Source organism: Equus asinus, chromosome 7 (assembly GCF_041296235.1).
Source record: "Equus asinus isolate D_3611 breed Donkey chromosome 7, EquAss-T2T_v2, whole genome shotgun sequence".
In the NCBI taxonomy this organism is placed as follows: Eukaryota; Metazoa; Chordata; class Mammalia; order Perissodactyla; family Equidae; genus Equus; species Equus asinus.
This window is the reverse complement of record NC_091796.1, coordinates 75,949,174-75,968,785: the sequence shown is the minus strand read 5'-3', so window position 1 is coordinate 75,968,785 and position 19,612 is coordinate 75,949,174. Positions and strand designations below refer to the sequence as shown.

The 19,612-nt window shown below is 33.2% G+C and overlaps 1 protein-coding gene across 28 annotated transcripts in view; it reads right to left on the bottom strand.

Annotated features, from left to right (window-relative positions):
* GPHN (gephyrin) overlaps nt 1-19,612 on the bottom strand; it is a 578,713-nt gene that overhangs the window by 375,288 nt on the left and 183,813 nt on the right. For 13 of the 28 annotated variants that reach the window (XM_070513800.1, XM_044773778.2, XM_070513803.1 and 10 more), the window contains exon 3: nt 10,515-10,583. The exons of the other annotated variants lie outside the window; for them this stretch is intronic. In XM_070513800.1, coding sequence (XP_070369901.1) covers nt 10,515-10,583 — 69 coding nt within the window. The remainder of the gene's footprint in view (nt 1-10,514; nt 10,584-19,612) is intronic. 28 annotated transcript variants of the gene reach the window in all.

The window sequence follows — 19,612 nt, the reverse complement described above, 5'->3', positions numbered from 1 at the left end:
TTCACTCAATCCAATGAATCAAATGCTAATCTCTTCCAGAAACACTCTCACAGACACACCCAGAAATAATGGTGTATCAGCTAGGTGGGCATCCCAGAGGCCAGTCAAGTTGAAACATAAAATTAACCAGCATAGCAAGATTACTTTGGAAACAGTATTGGAGCATGAGGAAGAAGAAGTGCTGACAAAAATATCAGAAAAGGGGTAACTGTAATAATTCACATATGCAACAATGAGAGCCTGATCTAGAAGAGACTAGACTAGAGAGAAGCAGGGAACATTAAACTAAGGAAGAAGAACAGTCAGGACTTGGTTTAAAAAAAAAAAAAAAGACTAAACATTTGCACTTAATAATTTAAAGAACGTTTGGAACGAATATTTCAGATATGTCTGCAAAACACTAGACAGAGAATCAAAAATTCCTAGGTTGATAACTGCTCTAATATTAACAACGAGTTCCAAGACTTTAGGTAAATTGCTTAATTTCCGTGAGAGCCAGATTTTATTATCAGTAAAATAAACAAAATCATAACCAACCTGCCTACCTCATACTTTTGTTACTAGAAGCAAATTAAATACTATGTATTAGTATACTTTATAAAGTCTAAATGGTATAGAAACTGATTATTATTGTTATTTAAAGTAAGAAAAGCTAAAACAGTATCTGATCATCTTTATAATTATGATCTTAAAATTAGTAAAAATTATCTAATTTTTAATGTAAAATGATTAGAAACTAAAATTTTATTTTGCTTAGCTATACTTTATTTTACCTATTTTGATAGTCCAGCTGTTACATGAATTTCTGAATACAAAAATGAACTCAGTTATATATACTTTCTTATTATAGATTTATACAAAGCAGATGATATGGCAATACTGTGCTAGTGGGAAAAGCAATGACTTAGTAGTTAAGCGTGCCAGGTTTATTTCTAACTATTATAGAAATTTAGATTATTTCCTAATCAACCAGAAACAACCAAAATGTCTAAAAAACATGCAATTAGTTATATAAATTATGATATATCTAGGTAATATATTCAAAAATCAAAAAATGTTTGGAGATCATTTAGTAACATGAGAAACATTTAGAACATGAGAAAATAATATTAAAGACAAAATATAAAGTTATTCAATAATTCTATATGCAATATTATGATCACAAATTTGAGGAAATGAAAGATTTCCTGTTAAAACATAAATTACAAAAATTGACACAGGATAAAGTTTAAAAGTTTAAAAAAAAGTCCAGCAACAAAGAAGAGAGATAAAAGGCAGGCAAAATCCACTTCTAAAAAGGCATCACGAGCAGAAGCAAGATGGTTTTTATAGGTGTCTAAAAGAGTGAATCAATAGATAACAACTGTGCTATTTAAATAATTCCAGAACATAAAAAAAGATGGAAAGCTTCCCAACATATTCTATAAAGCTAGCATGAACTCAAAATCAAAATCAGGTCAATGTTCTTTTAAAAATGTAGATGCACAAAGACTCTAGTAGTGTATTAAATAAAAAACATATCACATTCAAGTAAGGTTTATCTCCGGAGTAGTGTTCAATGTAAATGAAAAAACATAGGACTATATCAATAGGTATTGGAAAAGTACTTGGTAACACTCTATATCCACTCTTGATTCAAATAATCAAAAACTAAAGCTTCAAGTAAACTAGGAATACAAGAAAATTTCCTTAACCTGATTAAGGAGGTATACAAGAAATCAAAAGTAACATTGTACTAAATGGTGAAAAATTAGAAGCATTCTCACTAAAACAAGAACAAGTTAGGAAAGTACAGCATCTTCAGCTTTAATTAAATTCATATTAAAGGGCTTAGTAAAACAAATAAGAGTTCACTATGTTGGGTGGACATGAGACTAACAAGCAAAAATCAAAATACCAACAATAACCAATTAGAAAATGTAAGAGAGAATAAAAGGACAATGTTCACCATAGAAAATACACATGCACACACACTTACACACACTACCTAGAAATAAACCTAATGAGAAATTTGAAAAATCTGCTTTTTCACCAAAGAAGCCTGTATTTGTGCACTTGCACTTATCTGTTTGTGAAGATAGTCCTTCTAAGTTCACAGTCCTTACAGACACCTAAAGGGTGATCCCCAACGTCAGAGGCTGGGTTGCAAACTTTGGCTCATGCTGAATTCAGTCTTTTAAGGTGAGTTTTTCAGACATCTGTATGTATGCTTGTTTGTTTATGTGAATGTCTTTAATCAGGGAATGAACTCTCTAGGTTACCACAGGTCCCAACTCTCCCTATTGTCTTTACCAGGACACTTAGCATGTTTATAATACCTGGCTAGCAACTGAAGACATCTGAGATTGTAGCTCTAGATTTTACTATATGTCAACTTGAGTGTACAATTTGAGGACATAAAACTATATATTATCTCTTTATATCTTCCACAGAATCTAACACAATTCCTAGAAAATAATTGCTCAATAAATAATTTTTGGTTTATTGACTTCTGAATGATCTTAGGGAGATTTCAAAGCAAATTTGTGTTAGAACAATCATGTACATAATGTCCAAAATAACCACAGAGTTTACACATTTAAAGTAATAAAACATCTGCTTCTAGGGGCCGGCCCGGTGGCACTGCAGTTAAGTTCGCACGTTCCACTTCTCGGCAGCTCAGGGTTCGCCAGTTTGGATCCTGGGTGTGGACATGGCACCGCTTGGCATGCCATGCTGTGGAAAGCGTCCTACATATAAAGTGGAGGAAGATGGGCATGGATGTTAGCTCAGGGCCAGTCTTCCTCATCAAAAAGAGGAGGATTGGCAGTAATTAGCTCAGGGCTAATCTTCCTCAAAAAAAAAAAATCTGCTTCTAAATTCTATTTTGATTGGGCTTATTCCCATGTTTGCTAGAAGATAAACTTCAGGCATTTGGTTAGAGGCTTACACTCAATCTAAAGGAATAACGTAGTTAGGATTTACTGTGGTAAGCGTTCATAAATGAATATGCTCTTGATTAAAATTAGACAATTTTCAAAGAATGTCAAAACATTATAGCAAATGCACTTACTACACAATGGGAACGAGAAAGCCTTATAGAAAGTCCTATAGTGAGAATACAGAAGTTAAGAAATTTCTTTTGCTTATTTCCTCGTGGCAGCCTACAAAATTCCCCTTTTATTTGTCCACAAATGGTGTTAGGACAACTGGACATCCAAATGCAAACAAATGAACCTCGATCTAAACCTTACACAAAAATTAACTCATATTAATTGTAGATCTAAATGTAAAATTATAAATTTTTGTAATAAAATACAGGAAAAAATCTTTGTGACCTAGAGTTAGACAAAAAGTTCATCAAAATTGAGAAGTTTTTGATCCAAGAAAGACACTGTTAAGAAAATGCAAACACAAACTACAGATTAGGAAAAAGTATTGGCAAATCACATACCCAACAAAAGGCTTGTGTAAATCTGTACAAAGAATACATGAACTCCCAAAACTCAACAGTAAGAAAACAAGCAAACCAATTAAAAATGGGAAAAAGATTTGAATGAACACTTGATCAAACATGATATAAAGATGGCCAATAAGCACATGTAAAATGTTCAACATCATTAGCCAATAAGGAAGTGAAATTAAAAACCTTATGAGCTAACACTACATACCTATCAGAATGGCTAAAATTAGAAATACTGACAACACCGAGGGTTGGATGCAGAGCAATCGGAACTGTCATCTATTGTTGGCAGGAATGAAATATGGTACAGCAATTTAGGAAAACAATTTAGCAATTTCTTAAAAGTTAAACATAACAGTTGTTTGAGAAAAACTTGTACATGAATGTTTGTAGCAGTTTTATTCATAATCTTTTAAAATTAGGGATATTTCACATAAAAATGTGAGTTTCAGATTTTCATTACAAAAAACCAAAACCCCAAATCCTAAAACTAAAAGATCTGGCAACACTGGTCCCACCTGAAAACAGAACAACACTGGTTGAAAACGAATAATAATTTCTCTGTGTTTGGGGCATGCCACAGTTCTGCTTGCCTCATACAGTGAATGCATATACACTGACATCTGGCCCATTTTGACTTTCGTATATTACTTGCTTGGTCTCTTGTGGCAGAATTAACCATCAAAATTTTGTATTCCTCCTACCATAGCGTTGAATTTATTGCTGGATAGTGGCTGTCTAGTCAGGGACTACATTTTCCAGTTCCTTGCATTCAGAGGCGGCCATGTGACTAGATCTCACTAACTGAAGGTCAGCAGAGTGATCTTTCTGACTCTCAGCCTGGGGTTTGTAAGAAGTGGACTTTTCTCTCCTTTTGCCGGCTGGAAGCAAAGATTTCCAAGGTCTTAAGGGATGATGAAGCTACAAGATGAAGAAGCAAGACCTGCCCCAGGCATACAGAAATATTCACACTAGACTTGGGCTATTATGTGAAAAAGAAAACTCTTAGGTTAAATCATTGAAATTTTGGTTTAGTTGCATGGAATCTAACATTACTCTAATTCTGTGCTGTCCAAATAGGGCACCTATTTGCTACATGTGGTTATTTAAATTTATTAAAATAAAATATTTTGGTTTCTCAATTATACTAGTCCATTTCAAGTGCTCAATAGCTAAAGATATGTAGTGGCTATGGTGTTGGACAGTACAGATAGAATATTCCCATCTTCACAGAAAGTTCTATCGCACAGAGCAACTCTAATAAACTCCTGTAGCCACCTGAGTTTGTGATTCTTGCTTTAGGACCTGAAACAAATAGAAACATAACATACTTGTCAATTTCAAATAAAATTATTCAGGAGGAATTAATAAAACTACTATTAACATTGTATGGCAGTTATAGGTTAAGAAATACTTTCACATACAGTGTCTAACTTGAGTCTCCTAAAGTTGGCAAGTACAAATTTCACCTCTTTAATCTATAGGAGCATTTTCCATCAACAGATCTTTCTTATTGTGGAGGTCCAATTTTTTATTTATTTTCAACAAAATATACGTCTCTCTGTTTTAAAATGTTACTATTACTTTTTATGGAGGTAACCTTCATTTATAACATTATATAAATTTCAGATGTACCTCATGATATTTTGACTCCTGTATAGACTACAGCATGTTCACCACTAAAATCTTGTTGCCATCTGTCACCATACATATGTGCACCTTTACCTCTTTTGCCCTCCCCTCACCCCATTTCCCCACTGGTAACCACCAATTTATTCTGTGTCTACGTGGTTTTGCTGTTGTTGTTGTCTTATCTTCTCCATACGAGTGAAATCATACAGTATTTGGCTTTCTCCATTCAACTGACTTAGATTAGCAATAATACCCTCGAGGTCCATCCCTGTTGTCACAAATGGCAAGATTTCATCTTTTTTCATGGCTGAATAGTATTCCACACTACATCTTCTCTGTCCATTCATCTGTTGACGGGCACTTAGGTTATTTCCAAGTACTGGCTACTATGAATAATGCTGCGATGAACATACGGGTGCATAAACCTTTTTGAGTCATTGATTTCAAGTTCTTCGGATAAAAATCCAGTAATGGAACAGCTGGATCATATGGTATTTCTAGTTTTAATTTTTTGAGAAATCTCCTTACTGTTTTCCATAGCGACCGCACTACTTTGCATTCTCACTGGGAGTGTATAAAGGGTCCCTTTTCTCTACATCCTTTCCAACACTTGTTATTTCCTGTCTTGTTAATTATAATCATTCTGATGGGTATGAGGTGATATCTCATTGTAGTTTTGATTTGCATTTCCCTAATAATTAATGATGCTGAATACTTTTTTGTGTGCCTGTTGGCCATTTGTATATCTTCTTTGGAAAAATGCCCATTTATATCCTCTGCTCATTTTTTAATTGGGTTGTCTGTTTTTTTGTCCTTGAGTTGTATGAGTTCTTTATATATTTTGGATAGTAACCTTTCATTGGATATATGATTAACAAATATCTTCTCCCAATTGGTAGGTTGTCTTTTGCCATGTAGAAGCTTTTCAGTTTGATGTAGTCCCATTTGTTTACTTATTCTTTTGTTTCCCTGGCCTAAAGAGACACATTAAAAAAGATACTGCTAAGACCACTGTCAAGGAGTGTCTGCCTATGTTTTCTTCCATAAGTTTTATGGTTTCAGGTCTTACATTCAAGTCTGTAATCCAATTTTGGTTAATTTTTGTGTATGGTGCAAGACAGTGATCTACCTTCATTCTTTTGCATATGGCTGCCCAGTTTTCCCAGCCCCATTTATTGGAGAGACTTTCCTTTCTCCATTGTATGTTCTTGGCTCCTTTGTCAAAAATCACCTGTCCATAAATGCGTACATTTCTTTCTAGGCTCTCAATTCTATTACATTGATATGTATGTCTGCTTTTCTGCCAGTACCATGCTGTTTTGGTTACTACAGCTTTCTGGTATACTTTGAAATCAGGGAGTGTGATGCTTTCAGCTTTGTTCTTTTTTCTCAGGATTGCTTTGGCTATTTGGGGGTCTTCTGTTGTTCCATATACATTTTAGGTCCTTGTCCTATTTCCATGAAAAATGTCATTGGGACTTTGATAGGGACTGCACTGAATCTGCAGATCGCATTATAAAGTATGGATGTTTTAACTACGTTAATTCTTCCAATCCATGAGCACAGAATATCTTTCCATTTCTTTGTGTTTTTGATTGCTTTTAACAATGTTTTATAGTTTTCACTGTATAGGTCTTTCACCTGCTTGGTTCCATTTATTCCTAGGAATTTTCTTATTTTTGTTGCGACTGCATATGGGATTATATTCTTGGTTTCTCTTTCTGATAGTTCATTGTTAGTATATGGAAACACAAACTAATTTTTATATGTTGATTTTGTACCCTGCAGCTTTCCTGTATCCATTTATTGTTTCTAATATTTTTTTGGTGGATTCTTCAGAGTTTTCTAGATACAAAATTATGTCATCTGCAAATAGTGATAGTTTTACTTCTTTTCAGTTTGGATCCCTTTTATTTCTTTTTTCTTGCTTAATGGCTCTGACTAGGGCTTCCAATTCTATGTTGAATAAGAGTGGCTAAAGTGGGCATCCTTTTCCGGTTCCTGTTAGAGAGAGAGGTTTCAGTTTTTCACCATTGAGCATGATGTTAGGTGTGGGTTTGTCATATATGGCCTCCATTATGTTGAGCTACTTTCCTTCTATACCCATTTTATTCAGAGTTGTTATCATAAATGGAGGCTGAATCTTACTGAATGGTTTCTCTGCACCTATTGAGATGATATGATTTTTATTCATTTTGCTAAGATGGTTATCATATTAATTGATTTGCAGATGTTGAACCATCATTACATCCCTGAAACAAATCCCATTTGATCATGGTATATGATCTTTTAAATATACTGTTGTATTTGCTACTATTTTGTTGAGGATTTTTGCATCTATGTTTATCAGCAATATTGGCCTGTAATTTTATTTTCTTGTGTTGTCCTTGTCCAGTTTTGGTATCAGGGTAATGCTGGCCTTGTAAAATGAGTTGGGAAGCATCTCACCCTTTTCAATTTTATGAAAGAGTTTGAGAAGGATAGGAATTAAATCTTAGAAAGTTGATAGAATTCACTGGGGAAGCCACTGGTCCTGGACTTTTGTTTTTTGAGAAGTTTTTAATTACTGTTTTGATCTCCTAACTAGTGATCAGTCTATTCAGATTCTCTATTTCTTCCTGATTTGGTTTTGGAAGGTTTTATAATTCTAAGAATTTTTCTATTTCTTCTAGGTTATCCAATTTGTAGGTGTATGGCTTTTCATAGTATTCTCTTACAATCCTTTGTCTTTCTGTGGTATCTGTTGTAATATCTCCTCTTTTGTTTTTGATTTTTATTTCTTTGAGCCTTCTCTCTTTTTTGTGTTAGTGAATTTAGCAAAAGGTTTGTCAATTTTCTTTATCTTTTCAAAGAACCAGCTCTTAGTTTTATTCATCTTTTTATTGTCTTTTAAGTTTCATTTGTTTCTGCTCTGATTTTTATTATTCCCTCTTTCTACTGATTTTTTTTTTAAAGATTTTTTATTTTTTTCCTTTTTCTCCTCAAAGCCCTCCAGTACATAGTTGTATATTCTTCGTTGTGGGTCCTTCTAGTTGTGGCATGTGGGACACTGCCTCAGCGTGGTTTGATGAGCAGTGCCATGTCTGCGCACAGGATTCGAACCAATGAAACACTGGGCCGCCTGCAGTGGAGCGCGTGAACTTAACCACTCGGCCACAGGCCCAGGCCCTGTTTCTACTGATTTTGAGCTTTGTTTTTCTTTTCCTAGTCCCTTTAGGTGTGATATCAGATTGTTTGAAATTTTCCTTGTTTCTGAGGTAAGCCTGTATTGCTATAAACTTCCCTCTTAGTAATTTTACTCTATTCTATAGATTTTGGAATGTCATATTTTCATTTTCATTTGTCTCCAGGTATTTCTTTATTTCTCCTTTGATTTCTTTGTTCACCCAATACTTGTTCACTGGCATTCTGTTTAATTCTCCACAAATGTGTGACTTTCCCAATTTCTTCTTGTGGTTGATTTCTAATTTCATACTGTTGTAATTAGAAAAGATGCTTGATGTTATCTCAATCTTCTTAAATTTACTGAGACTTGTTTTGTGGCCTAAAATGTGATCAATCCCAGAGAATGTTCCATGTGTATTCAAAAAGAACGTACATTTTGAAGTTTTTGGATGGATGTGGAGGTAAAATTTAATAAGAAATACACACTTGACATAACGGTATTTTTCATTTTTACCTTTTCTAATACTTGAATATGCTACCTAAAGTTTTCCTTTTCATGTATATTCAATAATTCCATTCTTCTAAATGTGAACATATTTGGTTTCTTTTCAGTACTTCATGCTTTAAAAAAAAAAATTGCAGGGGCCAGCCCTGTGGCATAGTGGTTAAGTTCAGCACGCTCTATTTCGGAGGCCCAGGTTCACAGGTTCAGATTCCAGGTGTGGACCTACACCATTCATCAGCCATGCTGTGATGGAGACCCACATATAAAGTGGAAGATTGGCACAGATGTTAGCTCAGGGCTAATCCTCTTCAGAAAAAAATAATTACGCAATATGATTGGGATTCAGTGACATGAGACAACAAGAAGTTGGTGACTTTCAATAGACTCAGTACACACAGGCTCAGTAAGAAGAATGTGAGAAATAGCCACATAGAACATAAAACATTTGAAAAATGCTATCCTATGCCCTTAACAGAATTTACAGAGCTTACTTTCTTCTCTAGAATTTACCATATCCTCCTTCTATATTTTACTACGGTGCCAGAGTTTCTGCTGCTAGTTAGGTATCATTTTCCTTCTAGGTATTTTCTTACAAATTACCCATTTGGAATTGGAGGCAGCTGTTATCACCCCTATACAATTCTTGAAGTTGCTTCAACTTCCTGGCTCTGTAAATGTTAGCAATAAAACTAAGGTCTAGCATAAGTCTTATCTGACCTTCATCCCTCTAGTCTTTTGACAAGTTTTGTAAGCTGCTAATTCCGTACAGTAAATCCCTTCCTGCTTATAAAAGCTAGAGTGATTCCTCTTTTCCTCACTGAGTCCCGACTGATACAACTACCTAATCAAAAGCTAGGAAAACTAACACTAAGCTAAACTTTTCCAAAGTGGTAAAGGGAAAGAAAAAGGCAATAAAAGGGCAAATTACACAAAGCAAAAAAGAGAAAATTTAATGTGGAAAATTAAAATTAAATTTCTATAGTTAAAACCATAAGAAATCTCTGACAGTTATTAAGATTCTTTCAAAAACACTATTTTTAAAAGTATAGCGTTTAAATATCCGGCCCTGAACATATAACTTATGCAAGATAGCAGATATACTTTTATAATAGCAAGGGATTTCTTCCAATTAGTTGAAAGTCTCCTATTTTCACTAGTCTTCTCTATAAAACAAAAACCTGTAAGGAAATCACTAAATAAGATTACTTTCTCCATGTCTAGTCTCTTCTTTTACTGTTTTAAGGAAGAATAATAATAATCATCCGTTACAATTGCAAAAATAAACCTGCAGCAGCTCCACCATGTCCGACTGTTTTTATTGGAAAGGAAAAGGCATCTGTTCTCGACTGACAGCATTCCTGTAATACAAAGATTCTTCTCTAAACTATTTTAGTTATTAGAAGTCTCTTTATTTCCTTATAACAGATACAAAAATAAAAATTCAAAATTTATCCTTTCTTAGGTCAGATTCACATAGTTAGGCATTTCCTGCTGTTAAAAAGGCATTTCCTGCTGTTAAAAACTAAAACTCAAGAGAAGTAAAGAACTATAATAAATTTCTACATCAAGATGCTCATATGTAACTCATTCCAAGGGACTTGGTTTTAAAGCAATTTTCTGTACATGTGGTGTTGTATTCATTTAATTGCTTAGTAAGTGAAACTACAGAATGGTGCTTGTTAGAGAAAAGAAATGAGCAATAAGCTTTTAATCAAGAAATACACAATGAGCAGAATACAAAAATCAAAAGAGTAAGTAATGGAAACTCACTTTAGCAATACTCCGGGTAATCTATGGAATACAAAGTGATGATTTTTGGCTCCAAGAAGTTTATTTAATCTTGATGGAAAAGCAAAATATATATAAATAAATATATACATATAAACATATGTATAAATAAAACATATATATAAAAACCGTGTGTATATATAGGTATAATATATATCATATAATATAGATACATATATATCACATAATATATATGTACATTTATTAATATATAAAATATACATTAATATACACAATTTTATATGTTTATATGTTTTTTAATTTATTATTCCTCATGTTTTCTCATATGAAAAAATATGGGGAAAAAACAATTTTAAGTATAAAATGTGAATGTGGGAATTACATTGCATCCTTCCTGCAGATAGCCAAATTTTTTAGAAGTTCTTTTTGTCCATCTCTTAGGCAAGAGTCTTATATCTCATTTAACTGCAATCTCTCTCCTTCTTTCTCTTTAAAACTCACTCAAAACTCAACTATCACCTTAATCTTTCTTTCCCTTTCAGTTCTTCCTTCTCAGACCACCTGTTTACTATGTGAGACAATCTAGTACACTTTCAGCTTCTCTAACTTGCCTCTCGACCTATTATCCAGAAAAGGAGTTGGGAGATAGGAAAGATACAAAATGTTGTAAAGATTTTAATATATTTATGTCTTTATCACATAAAATTAGATGAAGACAAAGCAGAAGATAATCCTAAAGAGAAGGAGAGTATGAACAAAACATGGAGGTAGAAATTAGAATTGTACATGTAGAAGACAGAGGGCAGCAAAATAAGAGGAATAGTGCTGACATTTAGTAGAAAATAAGTACACACAAATAAGCAGGGGATAAATTATGGTATCACTGGGAACACATTACAGACTTTTGACCAGAATGAAAATAATTGTTATAAGAATAGCATGCAAAATGATTTAATTAGTGAGAGAGTAAAAAGAGAGAAGTCAGAAGGATAGTGAAATATTCCCAAAAAATAGGTGATAAGAGACTGTAGAACAGTACTGGAAGCCAACAGACATAGAAGAAAAAAAGATATCCTAAAAACATAGATGCAAAAATCTTCAACAAAATTCTAGCAAACTGAATTCATCAGCATATTAAAAGGATCATATATCATAATTAAATAAGATTTGTCCCTAGGATGCAAGGATAGTTTAACATACCCAAATCAATTAACATAATATACCACATTAACAGAATGAAGGATAAAAATCACATGATCATCAGGGCTGGCCCCGTGGCCGAGTGGTTAAGTTCGCGTGCTCTGTTGCAGGCGGCCCGGCGTTTCGTTGGTTCGAATCCTGGGCGCGGACATGGCACTGCTCATCAGACCACGCTGAGGCAGCGTCCCACATGCCACAACTAGAAGAACCCACAACGAAGAATACACAACTATGTACCGGGGGGCGTTGGGGAGAAAAAGGAAAAAATAAAATCTTTAAAAAAAAAAAAAAAAAAAAAAAATCACATGATCATCTCAACAGATGCAGCAAAAATATGTGACAAAATTCAACACATTTTCATGATAAAAACACTCAACAAATTAGACATAGAAGGAATGTAACTCAACATAAAAAAGGCCATATATGAAAAGTCCCCAGCTAACATCATACTCAACATTGAAAAACTGAAAGCCTTTCCCGTAAGATCAGGTAAAAGACAATGATGTCTACTTTTGCCACTTGTATTCAACATAGTACTGGAAGCCCTAGCCAGAGCAATTAGGCAAGAAAAAGAAATGAAAGGCACTCAAATCAGAAGGGAAGAAGTAACACTGTCTCTGTTTGCAGATGACATGATCTTACACAAAGAAAACTCTAAGGAATCTCAAAAAAAAAATTGTTAGAATTAATTAATGAGTTCACCAAAGTTGCAGGATACAAAATCAACAAACAAAAATCAGTTGCATTTCTATACACTAATAATGAACTATCAGAAAAAGAAATTAAGAAAACAATCTTATTTACAATAGCATCAAAAATAACCAAGTATTTAGAAATAAACTCAACCAAGGAGGCAACTGATCTGTATACCGAAAATTACAACATTGCTGAAAGAAATTTAAAAAGACACAAATAAATACAAAGACATCATGTGTTCAAGGATTGGAAAACTTAATACTGTTAAAATGTCCATACTACCCAAAGTGATCTACAGATTCAAGGCAATCCCTAACAAAATCCCAATGGCATGTTTAATGAAATAAAAAAACAATCCTGAAATTCATATGGAACCACAAAAGACATCAAATAACCAAAGCAAGCTCAGGAAAGAAGATGAAGCTGGAAGTATCACACTTTCTGATTTCAAAATATATTACAAAGCTACAATAATTAAAACAGTATGATACTGGCATAAAAACAGACATATAGACCAATGGAAAAGAACAGACTTTAGAAATAAATCAACATATATACAGTCAACTGATCTTCAATAAGCATGCCAAGAACACAAAATGGGTAAAAGATAGACTCTTCAACAAATAATGTTGGGAAAACTGGATATTCAAATGCAAAAGTACGAAAACTGGACCCCTGTCTTACACCATATACAAAAAAACAACTCAACATGGACTAAAGGCTTAAATATAAACCCTAAAATTGTAAAACTCCTAGAAGAAAACATGGGGGAAAACCTTCTTAACATTGGTCTAGGCAATGATTTCTTGGATTTGACATCAAAAGCACAGGCAACAAAACCACAAACAGACTAGTGGGGCTACATCAAACTAAAAAGATTCTGCACAGCAAAGGAAACAATCAACAGAGTAAAAAGGCACCCAACAGAATGGCAGAAAATATTTACAAACCATTTATCTGATAAGAGATTAATATTCAAAATATTTAAAAATCTTCTACAACTCAACAAAATAATAATTATAGTGATAATGATAATAATAATCTCATTAAAAAGTAGTCAAAGGACTAGAATAGACATTCTCCAAAGAAGAGATACAAGTGGCCATCAGGTATATGAAACATCACTCATCATCACTAATGATGTTCAAAATCATTAATCATCAGGGAAATGAAGATCAAAACCACCATGACATATTATTTCATACCTGTTAGGAGGGCTATTGTCCAAAAAACAAGAGAGAGCAAGTGTTGGCCAGAATGTGGAGACAAGGGAACCCCTTATACAGTGCTGGTGGGAATACAAAACAGTGTGGCCACTCTGGAAAACAGTAAGGAGGTTCCTTAAAATATTAAAAATAAAACCACCATATGATCCAGCTATCCCACTTCTGTGTATATATACTAAAGAACTGAATCAAGATCTCAAAGAGATATCTGTACCATGTTCATTGCAGCATCATTCACAATAGCAAAGATATAGAAATAAACCAAATGTCCATCAACAGATGAATGGATAAAGATAATGTAGTACAAACAAACAATGGAATATTATCCAGTTTTAAAAATGAAGGAATTCCTGCCGTTTGTGACAGCATGGATGAACCCAGAGGACATTATGCTCAGTGAAATAAGCTTTGTGACTACAAAAGAACAAGTACTGCGTGATTCCACTTATATGAGGTGTCTAAAATAGTCAATGTCATACAAGTAGAGAACAGAATGCTGGTTGCCAAGGGCTGGGGAGAGGGAGAAATGAGAAATTATATTTCAAGGGGTATAAAGTATCTGTTATGCAAGATGAGTATGTTCTAAAGATCTACTGTACAACATAATACCTACAGTTAACAATATGGTATTTGTACTTTAAAGTATGTTAAATGGATAGATTTCACGTTAAAGTGTTCTTACCAAACAATAACAACACCACAAAAGAACACAAGGAAATTTTTGGAGGAGATGGATATATTTTATTACCTTGATTATGGCGATGGTATCATAGATGTATGCAAAAGCCCCAAATCATCAACATGTATATGTTAAATGTGTGCATTTTTTTTTTTTTTTTTTTGCTGAGGAAGATTCGCCCTGAGCTAACATCTGTGCCAGTCTTCCTCTACTTTATATGTGGGTCACCACCACAGCGTGGCTGACAAGTGATGTAGGTCCATGCCCAGGATCTGAACCCATGAAGCCGAAGCAGAGCACACCAAACTCAACCACTATGCCACAGGGCTGGCTCCAAATGTGTGCAATTTTTTGTATCTCAATTATACTTCAATAAAGCTAAAAAAAGATATGCTACAACTTACTACATTTCTGGTATAAAGTACAACTAATAACTATTGATAGGTTTCATGCAGTTAAAAGGATCAAACATATACCTAAAGTGAAGATGAATAAAGAATTCAGTTCACAGGTAGAACTGAATAAAATAGTAGCTAAAAGAGTAAGGAAATGGATATATCTTAAACATTTTATTATTATCAAGTAGACCACAACAGATCTAGAAAAAAACTCATGGATAATGTCAAATTGCTAACAGCCAATTAAAAAAAAACCTTTCACAGTAAATTCAATTGAAAATCATAAAAATCATAAATTCAATCTGATTACAGTTTTCTCCCATCATGTAAATTAACTTGTTTTAAAGAATCATTATTTTTCATTTAAATTACATTTTGCAATAAATAATACATTCAATGGTTTAAAAAATTACAAAGTTAGGAAAGTGTAGGGAAAAGTCTTCTTCCCTACCCCGACATACCAATTTTCTATGTGTCCCTCTAAGCATGTGAAAGCAATGGCATATACATATAGATATCCCCTTTTTTACACAAGTAAACACACTTTTGTAAAATACACACTTCTGTATCCCTTATTAGTCATTAAGATAAAGTTTATATATTCTTTCAAAAAAGATGGTCTTATTTAATGAGTACCTCTAGTTAGAGATTCTATCAGTTCAAATAAAATATACTACTAAATTTTATTTTTTCATATTGTCATGGCTCTTCCTGGATTCCCCACCCTCATCTCACACACACCCACTCAACTACAATATCTTGCTCTACTCAGTGTTTATCTCCTTACACTTCTTTTATTACTGTTGATTGCATTGGTTTTACAGAAATAATAGAAAATTTAACGAGCTGCACTCACGTATTTCTAGAACAAGAAAGAAACTAAATAATTCAAAGACTACTATGTGCTACTTCTTCATTAATTGTCATGGATTTCTACTCCTACCTTGCAGAATTAATTTAGAAATATGGTTGCTCTGTCTTCTTTTATGTGATTCAGATTTAAATGAATACAACCTAGCTTTACAAAATTTCATGCTCATTATTAAAGATGACTATTATTCTCAATACGTAAAAAGATCAAAAGTACTCATTTATTTGTTTGTATATATCAATGAAAACTATATGTACCTTAATTTTGCAACCACCCCTTAGTTAATGAAGAACTGCATATATGATACAAAGTTAATATAAGAATCGAACAGACAGTAAAAACAAATGGCTCAAGTCCAGGATCTGTCACTTATAAATCTATGTGTCCTTGCAACAAATAATTCACTCTATCTAACTTCCACATTGCTTGGTTATAAAATAGAAATAATACCATCATCTACCTCACAGGATTACTGTGACAACAAATAAAAAAATGGATAAGACGTTTTATGAACTTTAAATAAGCATTAAATAATTGTTAGCTATTAAATATTGCTATGGTCACATGCAATAAACATTCATATTATACGCATACTAAATCTACAGGCTCTCCATAAGTACTTTTTAAGTTTAATTTGTAAGTTAAACATTCAAATTCATAAACATATTTCACAAATAGTTTTTTGAGCAACAACTACCATGTCCCAGACGATGGAAATGGAAATGGGGATAAAGGAGACAATAAGATAGACAATCCTTGTGCTCATACAATTTATAACAAAGGGAGGGGGACATTAAGCAGATAATTGCACAAATATTAACTAACTATAATCGTGATAAGTTGGTAGGGAGAAACTCTTAAAAGGTCAGGACCTCAGGGTAAGTTCTGGCATGTATTACTCTGTACTTCTTTTGCTCATTCATCAATCCAAGTATTTTTTTGGTACCATACTACAAGGCTCCCTTTTTAACTCTTCTTTTCCTTGAACCCATTTTAGAGACGAACAGCACACTGTATTTAAATTAGGACATTTCCAATCCTGACTCACACTTAAAACATAAGGAAGAAAAGCATGCTAATTTGGGTATATATATATATATTTTTCTTTTCTTTTCTTTTCCTTTGGTGAGGAAATTGGCCCTGAGCTAACATCTGTGCCAATCTTCCTCTATTTTTCGTATGTGGGGTGCTGCCACAACATGACTTTGATAAGCAGTGTGCAGATCCACACCTGGGATCTGAAACCAGCAAACCCTGGGCTACCAAAGTGGAGCATGCAAACTTAAACACTATGCCACTGGGCTAGCCCAGAGAGATATATTTTATATTCCTAAATCACTTCATAATGTTCATGAATCATAAACATTTTTTAGAAATTTTTTATATTCCTTAAAAATATACATGACTACATAATTCTAGCCACACACAAATGTAAGATTTTACAGAACCATAAATCATACAGAAAAAGATCTAAAAAAGATCATCAGAAAATAATAGTAGTCAAATAGTCTACTTAAGTAGTCAAATTAAGTCTACTACTCAAAGGGCAAGGAACACATGGAAATTTTGCCAATAACAGCAGTGCACTTTAAACAGCTTCTTAGAAAAAACGTCTATTATTCATGAGTCACTTGCTCACTTTTATAAGGCTTTAAGCACTGAGACAGCTTGAAAATTTTCCCAGAGCCATATTAGTAAAGTAAATTTAGATTAGCAACAAACTTCATCTAAAAACCCATGTTCTGCAGTTTATACTCTAATAGATTAAATATTAAGCAAAAATAGGCAGTAATGCCAAGCTAATAACTACATTTAATTCCTACTAGGAAATATCACTGAAATTTTTAAACTATTTTGCTTGTAAGAAATTCTCCCTATAACTTTATATTCTTAGAAATATGTCACAGACCAAAAGCATTAAGTTTTGCACAAAATCAAAGATAAAGGTTTCTAATTTCTACTAAAGTTAAAAGACTACAAAATTATCAATAATATTCTTGTATTTAAGCTCTACTGACAAACATGTTATTTGGGTGCAGGCTTTCTTCAAATAGCATTGTAGGTCAATATACTGTCTAAATACAGCCAAATGTTTCCTTATAGTCACACTGTTAATGTATTTTAAACATCTCCACAAAAAGTAAGAGAAAAACAAACATAAAAACATCCACTTACATACTTTATAAGGTGCACATTCCCACAGCTACACCTGAGATATAATGACAACTTGTCTAGATAAGAGAGCCCTCAAAGGTCAAAAGTCTATTTTAATTTTTTAAATGGAGAAAATAAATTAGTGTAATTTAATTTCTCTATGGGTGGTAGTGAGTTTAAGTACAACAAAATACTGTAGAAAATAACATTTAGTTCTTTAACAATATTACAGATTAGTAGTAGACAATAAGATCTTATTTATATTATTGTATTATATTATTTATATTAGTTTAGAAAACCCTGATAAGATTTAAGATAGCATTTTAAAAGGCTTATCTCACACATTTCTTCAACTGTTGCATGAGTTATACATATTAGTCAATGGAGAGAAGTACCTTTAGCAAAATTTTAAGTTATCAATTTTAAATTAAAGCCTTGATGACACTGCATTCTGTGCCTTATGGAACAATTAAAGAAATTCTAATGAAAAGTATTAACTGTATACTATACTAAACATAGTTCCCAAAACCATCTTGTTCTATGTTCAATAACAAGTTAATCAGAGAAGTCAGACTAGTTAACTTCCTAAAAACTACAGAAGGAACATTATCTCATCATCAGATAATCTTAAAGGTTTCAATTGGCTCTTATTAATTAAAGTTACTGGCATGAAATAGAAGGTACACTCAAACTCAGTAAGGGAAGAGAGTTTAACAAAGGTGTGGGCAGGGCTTAGGGAAATCACCAAGGGCTAGGACACTACCATATAGCTAGCAATGATGGTGAACCACTACACCTAGGACTAAATAGGTATGGGGAGGAAGCAGTAATTGGAATGCAGGAGGGAGATGTATGGGTATGGAGAAGGGTTGCCTGACAGAAGCCCTCAAAATTGGGTAAGGAGTGAGCTGGGGGAATAAATTTTTAAATTTTAAACCCAAGATCCAATTCTTGGTTCTCAGCTACCAACTGTGAACCAAATCTCCAATTTTCCAACAGGAAGAAATAAAGTTCACTTTAATAATGGAGTCTACAGTTATATTTACTCATTCCATAAATATATAATTACATTCCATGAATTTTCTTCAAGTCATTTATTCCTGTACATCTCATGCCAATCACAAAACAGAGATATACATGACTAGACTAAGAAAATGATTCTATATCAAGGGTAAAATAAACAGTACGCCAAACTATCGTGAATACATATGAGTTGCAAGTAGAAGGGAAAACAAACTCTAGTTACAAGGATGCTGGTTTTTTTTCTGCCATATGTTTTAAAATCAAGAACAGTTTGTTTCTGATTATTATCTTTTATATATGGTTATTATCACTCCATGTTATAACATTAAAAATTCTAAGAACACATATTAAATATTTAATATAATTAAATTACTATTAGTTTTCCCTCATTAATTTCTGGTCAGAATGTAAAATGGTGTAGTTACTTTTAAAAACAGTTTGACAGTTTCTCAAAATGTTAAATACAGAGGTACCATGTGATCCAGCAACTCTACTCCTAGCTATTTACCTAAGAGAACTGAAAACATATGTCTATACAAACAGCAGCATTATTGATAATAGCCAAAAACTGGAGACAACCCAAAGACCCATTAATTGATGAAATGGATAAATAAAATTTGGTAAAATCAGATAATGGAATAGTATTCAGAAATAAAAAGGAACTAAGTACTGATACATGCTATATAACCTAGATTACCCTCAGAACACACTAAGTGAAAAACAAATCACACACAAAAAACCCATATGTTGTATAATTCTATTCATATGAAAAGTCCAGAACAGGCAAATCTATAGAGATAAGAAGTAGATTTGTGGTTGCCTACGGTGAGACTTGGGAGGTCGAGAGGTGAGTTTCTGGTAATGGGCACAAA